The sequence below is a fragment of the Nannobrachium achirus genome (assembly GCF_963921795.1).
Source record: "Nannobrachium achirus genome assembly, chromosome: 18".
Classification (NCBI taxonomy): Eukaryota; Metazoa; Chordata; class Actinopteri; order Myctophiformes; family Myctophidae; genus Nannobrachium; species Nannobrachium achirus.
In genome coordinates, this window is record NC_137825.1 from 46,729,326 (window position 1) to 46,752,063 (window position 22,738).

Consider the following 22,738-nt stretch of genomic DNA (forward strand, 5'->3'; position numbering starts at 1 on the left):
TTCCGGATAAGCGGCTGAAGATGGATGGATGGATGAAGGGATGTTTCACTATGAATAAAAGCACCAATGTGAATGAACAAGGCATCAGCTATACTGGTTTTGATGCTAAATATATTCTGCAGTGTTACAAGTTTATTTTATTTCATAATGCTTCCTAATATGCAAATCTGCCTTCTGTACCGTTTTGAAACCATTAACTCCCCCCCATTAACTACAAAATAATTAAAAAAAAAGTAGATCTTTATTATATTTCCAAAATGTTATCTTGCAACCATATACAAATCTCAGAAAAAAACTAAACAAACACATATATACACACAAAATAGTCCCAAGACACTTTACAAACGTAGAAGGCTTTACAAAAAATATAAATAATGGTGAAAAGTAGTTTTGGGCCAAGGCATCCATAGCAGGAATAAAATACACAAACCCGTTTTGTTGCAGTCAAAACATTAAATAAAAGTACAGTTGATTGAAAGAAGAGGAAGACTATCTGCTACTTTGGTGGAAGCTAATGGGGATCAGAACAAATAATAATAGAAAAAAATTAATCAGTGCAATATTTTAATTCCCTTTAAAAAGAGAACGACAATATGTACATGCATCTAAGGACACTTAAATCCCATGCCCCTGATACCTCTTCCGAGTTCAGAAAGAGGCCAGAATGAGTCCGTAAGAAAAATAAATAAAACTAGTGAAGGCCGCACCAGATCTTCTTGAGCTTTCAGCCGGTCAGGGAGAAAGATTCAAGTCTAAATGTGATTCTATAATGAGGCAGGTAGATCAAGTAGGTGCCAGCTTAGATCCTGCAGGTGTGTGTGTGTGCATTCAAGTTCTTTGCAGAGCAACAGTGTGTGTATGAACAAAGCTAATCATTACCTCACATACACACTCTTCATCTCGCCGCTGTACCTTTTTTTCTTCCGACAGATTGATGACAGGCCAGTAGAGTACACAGTAAAACCAAGTGTTCGTTTAAACTCAAGAGTGCACAAGTGGAACCAAAAGGACCCATAGGGTCCAATTTGTGCACGCTTTGTAGGTAAATGAACACAGAGGATTTTGGCGTGTAGATCAGTGGTTCTCAAAGTGGATTCCAGGGATTCCGTGGGTTCATTTAGGATGTAGTCTAGATGGACAGGGGGGTCCGCGCGCATAGGGTGGATTTCTTTTGCCACCTGTTTTTTCTTAATCCTTGAAGGGTATATTTTAAGATTCTGCCAGGTACCAAGCTGAAATATGTTCTCATGGGTTTCATTTTTAATGATTTCTTGCACCTGCCCATTCACTTACTATACAGGAAAATAATATCCCCCCAAAAAATCTTCTTTAACTAGCATGTGAGGGGTCTAACTAGGGGTTTTCATGATTCTGAATCCATTGCAAGCATTTGTTTTGCACGAAAAACATTCCATGGGCTAAAAACTGCCCCACAAAACTATGGTTTTTGTGATGAAAAGTGATGAGTCATCACTTTTCACAGTTTTGCGAGGTCCATTTTTCGCCCAAGGAATGTTTTTCGTGCAAAACAAATGCTTGCAATGGATTCAGAATCATGAAAACCCCTAGTTAGACCCCTCACATGCTACTTAAAGAAGATTTCTTTGGGGGGATATTTTTTTCCTGTATAGTAAGTGAATGGGCAGATTCAAGAAATCATTAAAAATGAACCCCATGAGAACATATTTCAGCTTGGTACCTGGCAGAATCTTAAAATATACCCTTCAAGGATTAAGGAAAAACAGGTGGCGAAAACAAATCCACCCTATGCGCGCGGACCCCCCTGTCCCCCTAGACTAATGGAACCATACAAGTATGTAACTCTGACAGTTGTCAGAGTATGTAACTCAGACTGGTTGTAGATCGTAGTGTGACGTGTGCTCAGTTGCTGCTGGGCTTGCCGTGCACCCGGAAACGGTACATGCACGTGTACTCCGGGTGGCCCCAGTTGGACAGCACCTGGACCTCCATGATCTGGAAGCTTCGCTCGTTCTGCTCCTGGTGAGATGCATGAGGATGAAGCAGGGCAGGGGCGTCACAAGGGGGGGACGGGGAACGGGACTGAGTTACTAGGGCCCAAAGTGGAAGGGCCTTAATCATTTTATACTTTAGCTATTGAAAAATAGCAGATATACAAGCTCATGCTGCGAGCTCGTAGATCTGCTATTTTTTTTAAAGTTACGAAAATGTGTGCACGTCTTTTTGAATATATGTATTTTTTAAGTTGTAACTCAGATTCTGCTTCCGGGGGGGTCCCTGGAACTAAATTATAATATAACAAAACTAAATATATAGCATATACTGTATGGATGGATTATTGCCACTATTATCACTATTGTTATCATAATTACTATTGTTGTCTACTTTTTATTTCATTGTGACAAAAAAGAAAAAAGAAAAAGAAGTGTCATAAAAAAATAAACAAATGTAAAAACATTACCAGGGGTAGGGCCCGACAAGCCTTGTGGCTTCTCTCTACCCCTTTTTCAGGGACTTGGACAAATACTGTGAAATGTATGTACAGACATTTTCGTATGCATATTTATACTGTTGATTATATTTTTCTATTTTTTTCAATAATAACTTGTATAATGCCCAAAGAACTGAAAATAAACTGAACTGAACTGAACTGAAATATTTTGAGATGGGGGTCGATTACTGTGACAAAGGAAATCGCGATTTATGATATTATCGCAATAATCAAAAGCCATTATCCTGGGGCGGAACATTTGCCAAAACATAGCAGATCTACAAGCTCACAACGCGTCGCATCGAGCTTGTAGATCGGCTATTTTTTGGCAAAGACATTTGATAGAGTGAAAAAAAGACTATCGAGTACTTACATTTTAAGTACCTTTGACCAATTATAGAGTGCATGACGGAGGACGATATAACGATAAATGAAATCTCCACGATACGATTATCGTGAGTGTTTTTTATCCCGGTAAACGATAATATCACATATTGTCCCATCAGTGCATCAGATACCCAATGTGCTAATTGTTTGTGCTCATCTTACAATAAATCTTACAATAAATGCGAGAAATCTCTGTGAGTATGTATGTATGTATATGTATGTGCCCCGCGTATCTCGAGAACCGTTCATCCCACCGGCTTCAGATTTGGCACGCGCGTTCCCCGCCGTGGCGCGGAGTGCAGTGCCGGGCCTCGGCCCGACCCGATGCGTGGTTTTCCCGAACCCGCGCGAAAAGTTCAGAATCTCCGTATGCGGAGATGATTGTTGACATCAGGCTGTTTCTGAGGAAACCGGCACAAGCGCTGACTCATTGTGACATCACATCATAAAAGGCTCTGACATCACGTATGCCACATGAGTCTACAAAACATGCCATGGTTACGTACGGCTCTTATGACAACATGTATAATGGGGTTTGCATTAAAGGGTAGGGATTCACAGAGATCTCCATATATGGGCATAAAATTGATGCCCGGTATGTTGAGCTGATGTCTGACATCAGAGTTTTCCGGAACCGGTACTGTGTCTGCAGAGATCTCCATTATTATATGGGCATAAGTGGACAAGAAACAGATGGTCAAAACGGGTCCTATGACAACAGGTATAATGGGGTTTTCATTAAAGGGTGGGGCATTCATTCCCTATTTCAAATTCGGCGCGCAGGTTCCCCGCCGCAGCAGGTAGTGCAGTGCCCGGCCTCGACCCGACCAGATACGCGAATTTCTGGAACCAGCACGAAAGGTTCGGATTCTGATGTCTGACATCAGGGTTTTCCAGAACCGGCACTGTGTCTGCATAGATCTCCATATATGGGCATAAAATGGATGCAGACAGACAATACAGATATCTCCATATATGGGCATAAATTGACACACGCAAACAGATGGTCAAGACCTATCTTATGACAACAGGTATAATGGGGTTTGCATTAAAGGGCGGGGCATTCATTCCCTATTTATATTGTTCCCGAGTTGGCCAGGTCGCCGACTAGACGCTCGGCCGCCCAAAGGGCGGCTGAGCTTCTAGTTTGATGTAATGGGCAGTTAATCCATTCAAATTAATGTAATTGATTGTGTGCCTTACTTATTAGCTACCTGGCATGAAAGCATCACTTGCTGCTGGTCATTCCAAATGAATGTTAAAACAAAACAAAAATGAATAGTTTTGCTTATAGTGGCTCATAGGAATAGACTATGTGACAACCAGGAATAGTTTGGTGACCACCGGAGACTCGGTTGACGGCCGGAATTTAGACGGCACCCGGGAGCAGGTTGGGTTAGCGCCCCAGCCTGTGTCTTCCGTGAGGAAGAAGCCCAACAAATCCACGGTGAGGCCTTTAGGAGGGCCATTCAATTGCAGCAGCTGAATGGAATGTTTGGATTGGGGTCTGGTGCAACGCACAGGTTCTGAACCTGGTGAGAGCAGGAGAGGACCTGGTAAGACGTAGGAGGAGCCCGGCCAGGAGTCAACCCATAGAGCCTAGTTCTTCCACGCGCCAGAATGGCTCCCCAATCCTGGCAGAGTAGTTCCGGTGCTGCACATTGAGTGACCCTGTCTTTCCCTAATAGGACTGATCGTGGATAGCTACTGGGACGTAAGTCGGGACTTGATCAACCCCGGCTGGGTCACCTGGGCGAGGGTGTATGATGTTGCGAGACCCGAAACACCCGTCGACCCCAGGCTACATCACTGATGATACGTCCCAGCTGCATCCTTGTGATGTTTTTTACACTATTAGTTCTATTTATAGTGGCTCATAGGAATAGACTATGTGACAACCAGGAATAGTTTGGTGACCACCGGAGACTCGGTTGACGGCCGGAATTTAGACGGCACCCGGGAGCAGGTTGGGTTAGCGCCCCAGCCTGTGTCTTCCGTGAGGAAGAAGCCCAACAAATCCACGGTGAGGCCTTTAGGAGGGCCATTCAATTGCAGCAGCTGAATGGAATGTTTGGATTGGGGTCTGGTGCAACGCACAGGTTCTGAACCTGGTGAGAGCAGGAGAGGACCTGGTAAGACGTAGGAGGAGCCCGGCCAGGAGTCAACCCATAGAGCCTAGTTCTTCCACGCGCCAGAATGGCTCCCCAATCCTGGCAGAGTAGTTCCGGTGCTGCACATTGAGTGACCCTGTCTTTCCCTAATAGGACTGATCGTGGATAGCTACTGGGACGTAAGTCGGGACTTGATCAACCCCGGCTGGGTCACCTGGGCGAGGGTGTATGATGTTGCGAGACCCGAAACACCCGTCGACCCCAGGCTACATCACTGATGATACGTCCCAGCTGCATCCTTGTGATGTTTTTTACACTGCTTGGAAGGCCCTCTAGTGGACAGAATTAACCACAAGCTATAGCCTGTAGTTATGTCAATAAGCATTGGTATAAGGTACATTATGGGCAAACTATAAGCATTACAAAAACATAAATTTAAAGAAATAAAGAAATGAATGGGATTATATAGGAACATAATTTGATATGATCAAATATCTGCCCAAGCTTAGTCGCTCCATTATGTGAGAATATATCGCTAGGCATTGTGAGCTTGTAGATTGGCTATTTTCAAATGTATTTTAAATGTATATATAGGGCTGAAGTGATTAGTGATTAATGTATCTTTTGTAATACTGTAATATTAAAAATCTACAAGGTAACTACAATTTCCAAATAACTGTAGTTGAGTAAAATACAATACCTAGTCCATGGGCCGTACGAGATGTCGCTCTCCGAAAGGTGGCAAAGGTTAGTATTCTTTTTTGAAAAGCTCTATATCCGTAGATTATATTTTGGTATGATAACCCTTTCTGAGACACAGCTAAATTGGTGTTATCAGCCGCTAAAGTCAGTATCCCATTAACTTAACTATACAGGGGGGGAAAAAATGCAACAAATGAGGGGTCAAACTAGGGGTTTTTCATGATTCTGAATCCATTGCAAGCATGTGTTTTGCACGAAAAACATTCCTTGGGCTAAAAACGTCTCCACAAAACTATGGTTTAGTGATGAAAAGTGATGAGAGCCCCACGATGTTAATGGGACACCAACTTAAGCAGCTGATAACACCAATTTAGCTGTGTCTCAGAAAGGGTTATCATACCAGAATATAATCTACAGATATAGCGCTTTTCAAAAATGCATAGTAACCTTTGCCACCTTTCGGAAAGCGACATCTCGTATGGCCCATGGACTAACTTGCCTCTGAGATGTAGTGGAGTAGAAGTGTACAGAAGATTCGTCAATGGAAATACTCCAGTAAAGTAAAACATAACCAGAAAGTGTACTTAAGCCCGGGGACCACCTCCAGGGACCCCCCGGGGCCACCAGGCCCACCGCTGGGCCCCGAGTACCCACCTTTAACACCTTGACGTCCGAAATAGAATGGTGGTTGGTAGATTAGCCATGACATTTCTATTATTGTATTGTGATCTGAGACATAATATTATGTTTATAAACATGACCCCGCAGCCCCTCCATCTTGAACAGCGCCGCTGTTTTTTCTTTCTTTTTTTTTCCCAGGCCAGTAACTCACCATGATTTTCTCGATTTCCGTTGGGATAGAATGGGGGTTTTGGCCGATCGTCGATGTCCCCGTGCGTTCCGCGTGCGCGATCCTTTCACGTAAATGTCCCCGCAAATAGTCCATGTGTGACTGAAGAACAGAACTGAAAAGTTTCGCTAGCATAGCCCCAAGCATGGCTGCTGTAGGAGCTCGAGTGTGCAGACAGCAAACGGATGGCTGGGAGTAGCCTTGGAGAAGGAGAGGCGCTGACGTCACCTCTGCTTCATGCACGGTCTGCATGAGCTATCAGTGCACGAGTGGTGACTAGGGAAGGTTAGACGATCGCCGATTTTCGGATCAAAAGCTTTTATTCCGGTTTTAAAGACAAAGTCCGGGAATGTACGACGTGGCTGAGAGTCCCTGGGGGGATGTGCGATATAGTACGGTTTTAACATTAAGGGGCTCCCCGTGGCTTAGAAGGTGTTAAGTACAGTACTTGAGTACATGACATGTACTTAGTTACTTGTGTAGGTCTGCACCCAGAGAGAACTTACAGTGACAGTGTAGGTCTGCAGGGCCTCTCCGTCCTCTTCATAAGTGTACCTGCCCAGGAACGTCCCGTTGGCCTGCTTCTCATCGTCCAGACCCTACCGGCACAACACACACACGTTCAACCATGAGGTCAAAACACACAGAGCCGCGTGAAAGACATAAAGATGCAGCCCCCTTGCTGTAATGTGTCGGTTCTCAACATTTTCAGGCCGCAACCCTCAAAACAATCATATATTAATGGGACCCCCCCCCCTATTATTCTATTTATTTATTCACAAAATGACTTCATTGAATTATTGAAATCATTGAATTCATTTTTTGATTCCTGAAAAAAATATATTTTTTGGGAATGTTTATGGAAAAGGTTTTGAAATAAATAATTAAAAAAAAAAAACATTTAGAAAATAAAAATAAATAAAGGGACCCATAAAAATGTGTCCGCGACCCAGTGTTTGGGAACCAGATATAAGTATACAGTGGTTAACTTGATCATAGTACATGAAGCCACCCCGCAGAGGACAGTCTGTGTGTGTGCGTGCGGGCGTGTGTGTGTCTTACATAGACAGCGAAGTCCTTGGGCGCGCTGTGCAGCCTCCCATTGGGAGCCAGGGCTTTGGGCATGTGTTCCAAGGAGAAGGCTGTGGGAAGGACCCTCGTGGACAGACGGATCACCAGGTAACCCTGGGAACCTTTGAACGCCCAGCAGTTCCCTGGCTGGATGTCAGGCTGGAGGGGGGAGAACATGCAACAAAGAATCTAGATCAGGGGTCTTATTTTTTTTTCTTATTTTTTTTCTTTTTTTTCAACGTTTTCAGAGAGAGATGAAGCAGGGACCCCACAACCTTTTCATAGATTCCATATAGTTTCATCGTTTGACAGCACGATCATCAGTGTATTTTGGATTCATGTCAATTTGTGTTTTCAGATATTTAACCACTTGAACTGACAATACTTAATAAACTTGAACTTTCACTCTGTACTTGGTCTGCTCTTTTTCCCCCTCTACACCAAACCTCTTTGCCGAGAATAGCCGATCTACAAGCTCACAACCCTGCTATTTTTGGCTAAAGTTCTCAGAATATGGTTATTAAGTGGTTAATATAAAAAAGGAGAAAATAACTTTCTATCACTCAAAGATTTGGAGGACCCCATGTAGTAACTCTGAGGACCCCCTGTTGAAGACCCATGATCTAGAGTTGTAAATGGTATATGGTGCATTTAAATAGCACATTTTAGCTAAAGAGTTTTACGTAGATTGTGCATTGCATTCACCCATTGACAAGCATTCATACACCGATGGGCGAAGGCAGAGGAAACAAAGCAAGGCACCATTAGGGGTACAGAGTCTTGCTCAAGGACACACCAAAAGAACCTTGGTTCAAGAACCAGTGCTGCTCCGACCCCAAGTTTGAGAACCACTGGTATAAAGGGTTTAAATGCTCTAATCCAGAGTGACATCAACTTCAGTTAGACACATAACTGAAAGAAGAGAGCTACGACACTCTTTGATCGTGCCACCACGCAGGGGTGTGGCACCAAATTCTGGGCCCTGGGTACAAGGATTCACAGCGATGTTCTTCATAGGGGGAGGGGCTTTAACCCATTTAGACTGGGAACACATTATTTTGTGCTTTAACTCTTGAAAAATAGCAGATATGCAAGCTCACAGCGAGCGTGTGGATCTGTTATTTTTGAAAAATCATGAAAATTTGGTCAAGTCTTTGAATATTTCAATGTCAGTGGTGCTCAAACCTTTTCATGTGAAGGACCCCCAAAATTATATGTATTTGGCCACAGACCCCCATCTCAAAATATGTTGTTCCAGGGACCCCCCAGAAGCAACATTTGAGTTTCAAATGTTCGCATTAAAAAATACATATATTCAAAGATTTGCACACATTTTCACGACTTCAAAAATAGCAGATCTACAAGCTCGCAGCGCGGCACTCGGTGCCGCGCTGTGAGCTTGTTGCGACCGTTAGGGAGCAGTTTACTACCAAAACCTCCACCGGCCGTCCGTCCGTCGGTCACACCTTTGTTTGTGTACGGTGTGATGTCATATATCTTCAGTATGACATCACACCACATGTGTACACAAACCTTTGTGTACGTTGCTGTGGCAACAGTCTGTTGTTGCTGGTCTGTTAGTGTACGTTAGCAACCACCTTAGCAACCATGGTTTTACCCTAGCAACCAACTGTTTACCCTAGCAACCAACTGTTTACCATAGCAACCATGTTTTTTTACCCTAGCAACCAACTGGGCATAAAAGGGATTCTGTTAGGGATCTCCATATATGGGCATAAAAGGGATTCTGTTAGGGATCTCCATATATGGGCATAAAAGGGATTCTGTTAGCTGTTAGTGATCTCCATATATGGGCATAAAAGGGATGCTGTTAGGGATCTCCATATATGGGCATAAAAGGGATTCTGTTAGGGATCTCCATATATGGGCATGAAAGGGATTCTGTTAGGGATCTCCTTATATGGGCATAAAAGGGATTGTATCCCAGATGATGCCCTGTTAGGAGATCCACACTAACAGAATCCATATATGGTCCTACCGACAGCTGCTATAAGCCAACCCTGGCGATAAGGTCTGAGTCGAAGAAATGCTTCTTTCCTGGCAAGAATTGCCCCTTTATACTGTAGGGCTCGTTTGTGTATTGTATGACATCACGCCACATCATCGGCTGAGGACTGTGTGATGTCATCATATCTCCATATATGGAGACATAAGTTGCTCATGCCCAAATATGGGCTGGTGAGGTCAGACTTAGTGTGATGCGAAGGTTATCTCCATATATGGAGATTCAACTTCAATGAGTAACCATGGCAAACTGTCAACTGCCCGTATGTCTTGATAATTGGTAAAACAAACTTTTGGCCTATTTGTGGAGATAAGCGACCAACGGTCGCTTATCTCCCGATTAGGGAGTCTTACTGGTATATCTGCTATTTCTCAATAGCTAAAGTATAAAATAATTAAGGCCCCTCCACCTTGGGCCCTAGTAACGTAGTCCCACTCCCCCCCCCCCCCCCTGTGACACCCCTGCCACCACCTAATCACAAGTGACAGGCTGTGAGGAGATGTGTGTTACCTGGATGACAACGCGAGGAGACTGTGTGAAGTACCACAGAGGAACACCAAACAGACTCAGCAGAGCCGTCTTTGTCTCATACGTCTCAGAGCACCGTGTGCTGAGGATGCTGCCCCCTGCAGGGAGACAGACACACACACACACACACACACACACACACACACACACACACACACACACACACACACACACACACACACACACACACACACACACACACACACACACACACACACACACACACACACACACACACACACACACACACACAAAACTACTGTCATAGGAAGCATTATCAACTTAATATGGGGATATAAAATATTAGATGCAAAAAGCACAGTGTAGTAATTAAAATGTGCAACCAATAATTGTTATTTTGATGATCAATGTTTGTTATATCCATGAGTTGAATACCAAGGACTTCCGACATAAAAGACCATAAACGGACTTATTTGGGATGTTCTTTTTAGGCAGGGTGTACTGTACTACATTCTTTTAATGTATTGACTATACTGGTTCTGTTCTTGACTTTTGTCTAATACAATAATCAGTGTTGATTTCGTCGACTAAAACTATGACGAAAAATGTTTGTCGACTAAGTTTTTTTTCACTGACGAAAACTAAATAAAAACTAAATAAAAACTAAGCTATGGTGACTAAAACTAAGACTAAATATATTGACAATTTCGTCAACAAAATAAAAACTAGACTAAAACGTTAGGGAGGGACTAGTGGAGAAGAGAGTCATTTTATGTTTGTTTGATCTCTGGTGTTGCGTGCTGAAAATAGCCGATCTACAAGCTCACAAGCGCGACGCGTTGTGAGCTTGTAGATCGGCTATTTTCAGCACGCAACCAAGTGTAAAATCATTGCGATGCCATCAAGGCCTGCCAAAATACATCTTATGATATTTAGTCGACTAAAGTTTTACCAAAACTAAAACCTTTCAGGAGACTAAATTATGACAAAAGACTATGACCAAAACTAAATCAAAATTTGCTCACACAGCCATATTTTGACAGCGTCATGACATCTCAACCATGAGCCACCAGAATGATCCTGATGACTGGGTTTTGATCCAGAGGAATAATTTGCATAGTTCTGACGAAGTCGGGATAGAGAACAATTGTGATGACGGGGTTTTTGATTAAGTCAGGTACAGCCTAGGCCATTCACGAACAGTGATTTTTAGTATTCTAATTAATCTACCTCAAAGATTTCGAATAGTCGAATATTCGACAGGACTGTCCAAACTGTCAAATATTAAGTAAGCAAGAGGCGAACATTGTGAAAATAGCCGATCTACATGCTCACAACGCCTCGCGTTGCGAGGTGTTGTGAGCATGTAGATCTGCTATTTTCACAATATTTATCTGCAGAACCGAGTCACATTAAACGTAATACCTACAATTGCTTGTCAGGGTTCTTAGGACTTCATATCTAGCCAAGCTTTATAAACCATGAAGAAATATATATATATACAGTATTTTTAAAGACAAAACAATAACAAAAATAAAAAATACGCGAATATTCGGTGAACAACGTCGAATAGTGACTTTTATATTCGAACATTCGAATATTTGGTGAACATCAGTCTCACCTCCAGACTCCAGGGCAAAGTCTGGCATGCTGGTCCTGTCCTCAGAGTACAGTCTGAGAGCATCCTTCACTATGAGCTTCACCTCCTGTGGGAGGACAGCAGAGAGGAGAGGAGAGTCATTTAATGTCTGAAAGACTGCACAATTTTTGAACATCTGCACTACCACTGATATGTAGCGACATTTTTAGAATCTGCCTCAGGTCTTAATGGGTTAAATAAAATTCAAGGGACCTTTTTTCTATAAATTACTCATCCCATGGAGACTTGAATTCATGGATATTTTACAGTTTTTGTCACATTCCTAAGCTAATAATTTAAGAGATAATGTCTCAAAAGCAGGCTCTTTGTGTCTCCATAAGGAACCACTGCTGGCCATCAAATTATTGGCTTAGGAATGTAACAACAAAAAAGCGTTATCCCTTGTGGCTCACAATTTATAGAAACGAAAAAACAAGGACGTTTAAACCTCGAGGACATTTTTATTTATTTCTTCTCTCAGCCAGCTTTGATGATGTCTTCCGTCCGTCTTACCTCCTCTGTCATGGAGGTGCAGAGTTCAGATTCTCTTCCCTGAGACTCCGGCCCTGCTTCTCTGCCCCGTGTCTCCATCTGAAGGTTCATCATATTCTCCTTGTCCTTTGTCTGAGGATGGGGCCATATGAAAATCACAGTTATTGTGACCAAAAACATAATAGCAATTTACGACATTATCACAATAATCAAAACATCCCCAACATCCATTATCCTGGGGCGGAACATTTGTCAAAAATAGCAGATCTACAAGCTCACAATGCGTTGCAATGTGAGATTTGGTAGAGAGTAAAAAAAAAAAAAAAAGACTGGATCAAGTACGTTATTTCCACGTCCGTTTTACCAGTTATAGAGGTTTTAGGTGGTACCGGATATGCAGCTCAGCAAATTAAAGGTGAATTGATACCAGTGCATGACGGAGGATAATTTCACGATAAATGCAGATCTCCTCGATACTATTATTGGGATTTTTTAATCACGATAAACCAGGGGTCTTCAACGTTTTCAGGCCAAACACCCCTTTAGCTGATAAAGTAGGGACCCCCACTACATATTGTATAAAATTGTGTAGCAGATTTTCACAGATTTCATAGATGGATTCACTTGTTACACAGCAATGTCATCAGTCTATGTTGGATTTGTGTTAATGTGTTTTTTTCAGACATTTAACCACTTAACTTTTACACCAAACCTATTTGCCGACAATAGCCGATCAACAAGCTCTCAACGCCTTGCGCTCGCACTGCGAGCTTATAGATCTGCTATTTTTGGCTAAAGTTCTCCTCAAAATAGGGATGCGAGGTTTCAAGTAGTTCATTTAAAATAATTATCCTATCACACAAAGATTTTGGCGGCCCCCCTGTAGTAACTCTGAACCAGTGAAACAAAGCAGATATACAAGTTCACAGCGCGGCACCGAGTGCCGCGATGTGAGCTTGTAGATCTGCTATTTTTGAAAAAAGTCGTGAAAATGTTTGCAAATCTTTGAATATATGTATTTTCAAAGCGAACGCTTCTAACTCAAATTTTGCTTCTGGGGGGTCCCTGGAACTAAATATTTTGAGATGTGGGTCCGTGGCCAAATACATATCATTTTGGGGGTCCTTCACATAAAAAGGTTTGAGCACCATTGACATAGTAGTCTCTCAAGAACAGACTAACTGAGCTCCAGTTAATTGAAAAGGACCTTTTCTTTGACGATGGCTGGCCAGATTGCTGACATAGAAACATAGGCTTGTCCAAAAAACCTTAGAAGGATTCAAAAGACACTTGTAGAATCGGTTCAAATTTTGTTCTAATTTTCGCGATTTTTCAAAAACAGCAGATCTACAAGCTCGCAGCGCGGCACTCGTGCCGCGCTGTGAGCTTGTATATCTGCTATTTTTCACTGGTTAAAGCATTCAATAATTCTAGGCCTAAATGGGATAAGGATCATGGTCCCATCCCTACCTGCGTCTCCGTCATCTTCAGGCTGATCTCCTCCAGGATGCTGAGCTCCAGGCGGTGCAGGTCGGCCTGCAGGTCCTCCCTGCTGACGTAGCGCTCCGTCAGCCACTGGAGGAGGGCCTGGCGGGGCAGCTGGGACTGGGCCGCGTCCCCCGTAGACGATGATGCCTCCCGTCCCGTGCTCAGCTGGTTGCCATAGAACAAGACGCGCAGCTCCTCGCGAACCTGCGCCTTGACCCGGGCTGAAATCTGTCACATAAAATAAATGTTTTTTTTTGTTTGTTATTTTTCAAATTAACTCTTTTACTGCTTCGAACGTTAACGCTCGTACCAATTCTGACGGGGGCGCAAAGCCAAAACGAACGCTTGTTCACTGTAAGCTGATGAGCGGTCGCGCGGGTGTGTACAGTAACAACATCTCCCGTAACGCTGCTCTCAAATTTCCACCACACGTAAACATCAGTGGAGTCCCAAATCACTTCCTGGCTGTATTCTGTGGACCTGATCTAGAACATGCATTTCTACGCTCTGAACAACGGAGAGAGGGGAGGGCCATTTCACATTCATTCCTTGCATAAGGCTTCCCCCTGCCGTCAGTTTGGCTACAGTACACATATATGTCTCCATTGAAAACGATTATGTTTGGAAATAATCCATAGATAACTTTCTATAACATCGCAAAGGTAAGCTACTTTTTGATGACACCAGCACAAATAAATACATAATAAATATGGCAGTAGAACTGTTAAATTTGTACCATGTAACTTTTTTTATAAAACAAATCTTAAAATTGTCCTAACTGTTAAATCGCTAAAGTTTTAGAACACCCACTCCGTTATTTTCAGCTTCTGAAGCCTTCTCTTTATATGTTTTCTATGATCCTGGCCGTGGACCGGATTTCGCGCCAAAATGACGTAATCTGCATCATCTGTATACGTTGTGTATACGTTGCCCAATCACATCGCCGATCATGGTACACTACCGGCCAATCACAGCGCATCTTGAAGTGGGGTCGCCATATTTGTAGTCGCCCGTGTGTCTCTTTACTCAAAAGGTAATCTCGCCTACCAGGCAGGGTGAAGTAGTCCGTTTCTCCGGAATGCCTGAACGCACAGGAACCAGGGACCCCTCTAAAGATAGCTCTCGGCGTTGTGGAGGCAGACGCGGGGGTGTGAAGGTACGAAAAACGGGCGAAAGACGCGAACGCGACCGCGGTTTGCTATAGGGCTACTGACCACTAGTTGAGCATCTTACACAGTATAGCTTTAATGTTTTTTTTTTTTTTTGTGGCAGGTACCTGCTCTATTTTTGTCTCATCTTTATTTCTCAAGTACCTTTAAAGGGCAATTCCAGGCTAAAACATATGCCCCTTTTATCAAGATTCTTCCTACCAGGTTTGGTTGGATTTCTGTTATTGTCGCCCCTCTTCAGAGATCAGAGCATTAGCTACAGTACGTAGCTACGTTACGTGGCTGCTAATGCTCATTCAACAGCACGAGACTGAATGTCAAGAAACCACGCTGAAACCAGTGACCTGTAGAATTATGTGACCATAGGTGTCTCACTCTTCCTCTCTCAAAGTAAACGCAGCCTGTTTCTCATCCGGGTCAATGTGGATGGATTAAATGCACTTCGGCTGGTCTCAGGGAACAATTCGTGAAGAAAAGAGTAGCTTTGAGACGGCCAAAATTAGCACTTTTGTCTGTGTATATTTCGACACATTTTCGCTGTGCAGAAATCCACCAAACCAGGTAGGAAGAATCATGCTAAAAGGCAAATTGCGTCAAACAGCTACACCAAGACACACACTACTAACAGAAGAAAGGCACACAGTTACACCAAGACACACACAGCACCAACTAGTAACACACACAGTCCAAGGGGTGGAGTGCACAGATATAAAAAGCTAGATACCGCATCCACCGCTGCAGTTCATTGGCGCGACTGGTAAAACAGGACTGGCGGAAGTGTGGAACTGTGGAAGGCACTCTGCCCCCTACAGTGGGAAAGAGGGAGTCCTGCATCTGGTTGGCCTACCGAGCATCCCATTCTGTGACGCACAAGGAAGCGTCCTTCAGAATTCCGGAAACTTACCAGAACTCTTTTACCAACGCCCCAGAGCCGGCGTCTACCTTTCTATAGGTGCCTCCACACCGAAAATACTACAGGAGACTTGTTCAAACTGTTCACAGACTGCAAAGAACTGCAAAAAACTAAGCACATTGAATTTTCCAGCCGACTGTATGCCGACTGTAATTACTGTACAGTTTTGCGCATGCGCACTGTGTTGCCATATTGGCTCGTTACAAGCGACTTTGATCCTGTTTTCCTATAATGTTGCTAGTTGTGGGTTACTTTTGTTTGGGCATGTTTCTGAATTGTAGTTGCTTATTTGGCCTTGCTTTCAACATTCTTTTAGAAAATAGCTAATGTAATAGAGCTCAATAGGTGAAACTGGACGCTCCTTTAGGCTTTGTTTTCATAGACCTGGTCGCTTGTTTAACTCACAGAATCTGGCAACCGAGGAGCAGAAGCGGAGATTCTTCCTGTCCGGTGATTTCTTCTCCTCACACCAAAACAACACACATCACTATTACTAGCGTTGCCTTGGAGTTGATTACTATAGGAAATTGAGAGTTGAGATTGTGAATATGCTATTTAGTTAAAATATGCAACGGGAAAATGTCTCTGGCTTATTTAGGCTTGGTTTTGCTGCAGCAGTAGCAAACTAATGGTCCATTACAACTCGCTACAATTCACCGACGTCCAGGGGCGACTCTACAAAACTGAGCAAGTCCAGTCTTCCAGTTTTCCGTCGATAACGTTCCCGACCCGCTGCCGAAAACCTACCGATGAGCTCCCGTTCGGCAACAGACGCTTTCCGCCGCCTTCCGCCGCCGATTCGGCCACGAATCTGTTTGGTTAAAAGTGGCCTTATGTCTATGGTGGAGTGTCTCTCACCGTCTCCTGTATGTCGTCCTGTTGTTCACAGCGCTCCTGGTATCCCATGAGCCCTTGCAGGTCCTGCCTGACGCCCTCTAGCGTCGACTTCAGCCCGTCGACTTCTACCAGCAAAGCATCGTGGGAATCGCGGTCCACACCCACCCTGAGAAAAAAAGAGAGAAACTAATTCAATCATGGGCTCTGTCTGGTAGACACCTCATATGCCCCAAATTATTACTTTTCAGGATTCAAATTCAAAATATAGCAAAAACGTAGAAGATCTACAAGCTTGAAAAAACATACCGCTTTGCGGCAAATTGTGACGCTGTAGTATGATTAGGCTTAGGATTATTGAATGCTTTAACTATTGAAAAATAGCAGATATACAAGCTCACAGTGCGGCACCGAGTGTCGCACTGCAAGCTTGTAGATCTGCTATTTTTTTTAAAGTTGTGAAAATGTGTGCAAATCTTTGAATATATGTAAAGCGAACGTTTATAACTCAAATTTTGCTTCTGGGTGGTCCCTGGAACTAAATATTTTGAGATGGGGGGTCCGTGGCCAAATACATATCATTTTGGGGGTCCTTCACATGAAAAGGTTTGAGAACCACCGACATAGAAACACAGCAGTACAAAAAACCTTAGAAGGATTCAAAAGACACTTATAAAAAGACAAATAATAATACGCAATAATGCGTACCCTGTCTAAATGGGTTAAGTAGGGCGTTCATTTACGAAAAAACTAAAACATTACATTCGTAGGCGAGAGGTTTCTGCTCGACAGCAACGATACGTGTATTTTATGAGAGACGGGCATCCGTGTTACTCAGTAAAATCATCAGTGCTAGACGATCTATTTGTCCCACCTGACTGGGACTGGGAGCGTTGAGGGAGACGCTGCCACCGTTGTAGGGATGGCCTCTTGTCTCCTCTGAAACTCCTGCAGACGGACCAACACAATGCGGGTTAAACTCCTTGACAATGAAGCAGGGTTCGTACACATTCTATATGATTAGAACAAATGAGTACCTGAGACGAATAACAGTCCAAGTCCATTTTTAAACCACAAACTAGTCATTTTTAATCTGTTAAATTGTTAATGCACTCGCCCCTCATTTTGTTAAATTGTCTGTTTTAATGTTATCTGCTCCCTTTGTCTGCTGAATATTGCTTGTACAGACTTATACCGTTGTTCCACAGACTGTTGGAGATACTGTTTTTCCACGTTCCATAAGTATTATGTCTTATAATTCCTAATATACATGAGTTAAACAGTAACTGTAAAAGTAAAAAAAATAAAAAATCAACAAAATGCGGGGGGAGTGCATAAATAATTTAACAGCTTAAAAACGTCTAGTTTGTGGTTTACAGTCTGGTAAATCAAAAAAATACATTCAACATTTTTTAATATGGACTTTTTCGTCTCAGGTACTCAAATGTACAGACGCAAAAAAGTAAAGTTGCAGCGATAATATCTTATAAAACAAATGAATGAATGAATGCATGAATGGCTAAATAGTGTGTACCTCTGTCTTCACTGCCAGGGACATTATAAGGACTTCCAGCTCAGCCAGATGAGAAGCCTGTTTCTCCTGTTGCAACACATACTGCTGCTGGCTCTACAGAAAGACACACAGACGCAGTTTCATGAAAGATGTTGACTCCCTACCCAAACAAAGACATTTTCGTGCCATAGTCGGAGAGCTCCGTCTATCCATCTTTAGATTAATCGCTGTTATGTACAGTCCGAGTGATCCACGGTTGCTATGAGACACAGCATACAGAAATAACCCAGAAAACAAAACAAGACTCCTCCGTCCGGTTCAATTCTTCATCTGCCGAAAACAACAAGCGTAACTCCTGTTCTAGCTCTCCACTAGGGATGGGACGATATGAAAATGTCATAACCCGGTTATTGTGACAAAAGAAATCGCGATTTACGATATCGCGATAATGAAAAGCCATTATCCTGAGGCGGAACATTTTTCAAAAAATAGCAGATCTACAAGCTCACAACGCGTCGCGTAGTTAGCTTACACTACACCCACGGTGTGCATCAGAACAAAGGAGGGTGCAAAGTTTAGGAAGTAGTGAAAATAGCAGATCTACAAGCTCACGACGCGGCGCCAAGCAAAGCATCGTGAGTTTGTAGGATCGGCAGACAGCTCAAGCTCAAACGTTTTGGGAAGGCACCGTCCTAACTAGGCCTGTGACGATTCACTTTTTCCCGATTCGATTCGATTTCGATTCATAGGGTGACGATTCGATTATATCACGATTATTGCGTTTTCCTGCGATTTGCGATTCGAATTACGATTATTGCGATTTTTCCCCAGAAATTATAGCTTTTTTATATTGAAACATTTTAAAACAATTCTAAACAATATAAAACATTAAAAGTTGAATCATATACTTCAAATCAATGCAGCCAAATAAAGTCAGTCAATCTTTCTGATATTTATTTCAGACAAAGTGCCACAACATTACAACAACATGTTCCTGGTCAAGATGCCAGAAAACATAGAAGTCATAAAGCCATAACATGACATCCTCATGACCTAAAACTGTTCCTTTAGGACCTGTACTTACTTGACTGAAAGTGGTTATTTCACCTTCAGGTTAATTTCGCCTTTAAAAAAAAAAAAAAAAAGGGGTTTCTTTTTTTTTATAAAAAAATAAAATCGGGAAAATCGTTTCTGAACTTTGAAAATCGATTAATTGAATCGCCAGCATTAACATCACGATAATATAGTAAATCGATTTTTTTGCACAGGCCTAGTCCTAACAGTACCTGCACCCTGCTCTGCCCCTCCTCTTCCAGCTGCCTGCGGAGTCCGTCCAGCCTGTCCTCCAGCAGGCCAGAGACCCAGGGCTCCAGGGCCTGTCTGCTGTGGGCCTGGACCTGCTGCTGGAGGTCCCTGAACAGCTGCACCACGTCCCCGTGCCTGTGCTCCACCTGCCGCCCGCCCGCCTCCACCTGCTGCCACAGCCGCGAGACGCTCCGCTCCAACCGCAGCAGGCGCTCCGGGGCGCCCGGCGTCGACGACAACCACGCCGCCTCGCCGGCGTCTTCTCCTTCCTGTGAAGGGGGATAGAGCAGTGGTTTTCGTGCCATGGACCCCATTTAACCCGTTTAGGCATAGACTCTTATTCGTCTCAGGTACTCAAATATTTCTAAGTCCATATAATGTTTTTTTTAATATAGATATTTTTTTGATTTACCAGACTGTAAACCACAAACTAGTCATTTTTAATCAGTTAAATTGTTAATGCACTCCCCCCTCATTTTGTTCAATTGTCTGTTTTATTGTTATCTGCTCCCTTTGTCTGCTGAATATTGCTTGTACGGACTGTTGTTCCACAAACTGTTGAATATATACCGTTTTTCCACTTTCCATTAGAATTATGTCTTATAATTCCTAATATATATAAGTTAAGTAAAAAAAATAATAATAATTCAACAAAATGAGGGGGGAGTGCATTAAGAATTTAACAGATTAAAAACTAATAGTTTGAGGTTTACAGTCTGGTAAATCAAAAAAAGACTAGACAGTTTTTCGTCTCAGGTACTCATTAAATGCTTTAACTATTGAAAAATTGCAGATCTACAAGCTTGTAGATCTGCTATTTTTGCAAAAAATATTTTTAAAAGCGAACATTTGTAACCCAAATATTTGCTTCTGGGGGGTCCCTGGAACAACATATTTTGAGATGGGCGTCTGCGGCCAAATACATGTAATTTTGGGGGTCCTTGACATGAAAAAGTTTGAGAACCACTGTTTTAGAAGAAGGATTTGGAAGACATTTATACTGTAGAATCATGTAAAAAATATTAAAAGACTTCACAAATGTTCACAAAGTAGGTCGGGAGTGGCTTATTGTCGGTATCAGCCGGTAACACGCGGGAGTCTGTCCCCGTTACAATGCGCTAGACCCCTGGGAGATGGACTGCTGAGGTGGAGCGCCACACCTACCATCAGCTCCCAGTACTTGCCGCACGACTTGCCAAGCCATGCTACTCATACGCTGAGTTCATGATTTTTCAAAAATAGCAGATCTACAAGCTTGCAGCGCGGCACCGCGCCGTGAGCTTGTAGATCTCCTATTTTTTAATAGTTAAAGCATAAAATAATGGTTAAAGCTGTTGAAATCTAAAGCAACAGAGATTTGCGTTAAGGCCTAAATGTGATCAGTGGTTTTCAACCCATTTTGTATCAAGGCCCAGTATTTATTCAGCATTTGAGCTACGGACCGCCATTTGATGAAATGTAGGCATTTAGCCTCTCAGACCTAAAACTGACCATAGGAGAGATAACAGGCAAACGTTGATCAAATGAACAATTCTTCTACATTCTCTAATTGTGTCGACTTCTGGTAAATTAAGTAATGCAGATGTTTATCAATAGAGGGTATGCACGTGACATCACTGTTGCTCGAAGTTATGTGGGAACGCCTACTGAGTGGCAAAAAACTAATTTCTGCCATTGACAGCCCATACATCCAAACGGATAAGTCCCATCTGATTGTATTAAACAAAGTTAAACTCTATAATTTAACTTGTCAGAGCCAAAATGAAACCAAACAGTATTACCAGTTGAGCTTCATGCAATGCCACTCATCAACCAGCAGGTGTCCTACTCAACCACAGGTTCTAAGTCTCCATAGAGGAGCAGGGAGACCACAATTCAATTAAATATTACAAAGTATAAAAGAAAATATAGTGGAACTAATTATTTGAACTACTGGCAATTTATACAAGAAATGTGCTGCTAATCTGTCCATTTAATTTGTGTGATAAGCTCTGGCCAGTCGCACAGACACAAACACCCTCTAATAGACAGCTAGCTTTTTCATTTTTTGGATACATTGCATACACAGGACCCCAATGGGCCCAAGAAACAAGCCATAGGCTTTCTTGGGGTATGCTTTTAGTATGGTTTAGTATGAAACTGTACCTCTGTGCTTTTTCTTTTGCTAACTGTTAATAAAAAGAACATGAGGAGAAGAGAACAGGTGCGCTTCCTATGATTGCTGCCGCTGATTTGGGCAGTGGGTGCTTAGCTCTAGGTACCTTAAAGGTGGGGTGACATGGCCAAAACAGCTAATTATTGCTATCAAATTAGCCATTTTTTTTAATGATGTCATGTACCCCCATGTTAAATTACCCAATCAAATTAATTTATTGTAGTTACTGTACTGAAAGTAGTACTTGGCAATGGCAAAGTAATGGCAATACATTAATTTGATTGGGCTAATATGGGGGGAGGGGCGGAGTCGAGCATCCATATCATTATCTTTTGAAACTGACCCAACAAAAGCTGTCCGAGGTGTGTTTCCAACTTTCTAAACCAACTTTAAAACTATCAGTTCTAGGGGTAAAAATGATATAGCATTCGCTATAAAATCAATGGTTAGACCGGTAAAAAAGTACATGTCTTCTTCAAAAAAGGTGTCAGAGATTAGTTACGAGGGTCAACACGCTTCTCCCCGTCTATGAGACAGTTTTGTCGGCCATACCCTGCTGTCTCTTCCCCTAAACCTGACTGGAGCACCAGACCGACCGGAGCAAGCCATATGTCCTGCTGTACGCCCGTCGGAGGACTGAGGTCCGTGGCTCATACACTCTGTGTGTGTAGCCTGTGTGTGTGCGCGTTCGTGCGTGTGTGTGTGTGTGTGTACACACACACACAATAGCTCTCGAACATAGTGCGGTGCGGCGCTAGCCGGGCTACACGCTAACAACAACGCATCACGTTGCGCGCGGCACCGCACGACGGACGAAGTATACATTGCGCGGCACCGCACGACGGACGAAGTATACATTCACTACTAACTGATACGGCCCGCCTCCTTTTCAGACTGTTTGGAGAAAGACCACGTGACCTACTGCAGCACAATGTTAAATTTCGGGGGGCGTCACCACTCCTGGTTCTCAACCTGTGGGTCGGGACCCCAAATTATTTTGGTGGGGTCCCCAGATGATTAACTTAATGTGAAACATTGTTTTCTCACTCAACAGTAAACAAACCAACATAAAGTGTAAGTGTATAGAGGGTATCTGCATATTTCTAAAGTGTCAATTTAAGGAC

General features: G+C 42.9%; 1 protein-coding gene across 1 annotated transcript in view; it reads right to left on the reverse strand.

Annotated features, from left to right (window-relative positions):
• Nucleotides 1-265: 265 nt before the first annotated feature.
• The window catches only part of LOC308303576 (SUN domain-containing protein 1-like), a 46,361-nt gene continuing 23,888 nt past the window's right edge, over nucleotides 266-22,738 (reverse strand). The window contains exons 13-23 of the mRNA XM_080747977.1: nucleotides 19,441-19,728; nucleotides 18,176-18,268; nucleotides 17,516-17,589; nucleotides 16,666-16,810; nucleotides 13,708-13,953; nucleotides 12,259-12,369; nucleotides 11,728-11,812; nucleotides 10,128-10,243; nucleotides 7,583-7,750; nucleotides 7,027-7,119; nucleotides 266-1,998 (exon numbers count right to left, since the gene is read on the reverse strand). Coding sequence (XP_080604103.1) covers nucleotides 1,882-1,998; nucleotides 7,027-7,119; nucleotides 7,583-7,750; nucleotides 10,128-10,243; nucleotides 11,728-11,812; nucleotides 12,259-12,369; nucleotides 13,708-13,953; nucleotides 16,666-16,810; nucleotides 17,516-17,589; nucleotides 18,176-18,268; nucleotides 19,441-19,728 — 1,536 coding nt within the window. The 3' untranslated portion in view covers nucleotides 266-1,881. The remainder of the gene's footprint in view (nucleotides 1,999-7,026; nucleotides 7,120-7,582; nucleotides 7,751-10,127; nucleotides 10,244-11,727; nucleotides 11,813-12,258; nucleotides 12,370-13,707; nucleotides 13,954-16,665; nucleotides 16,811-17,515; nucleotides 17,590-18,175; nucleotides 18,269-19,440; nucleotides 19,729-22,738) is intronic.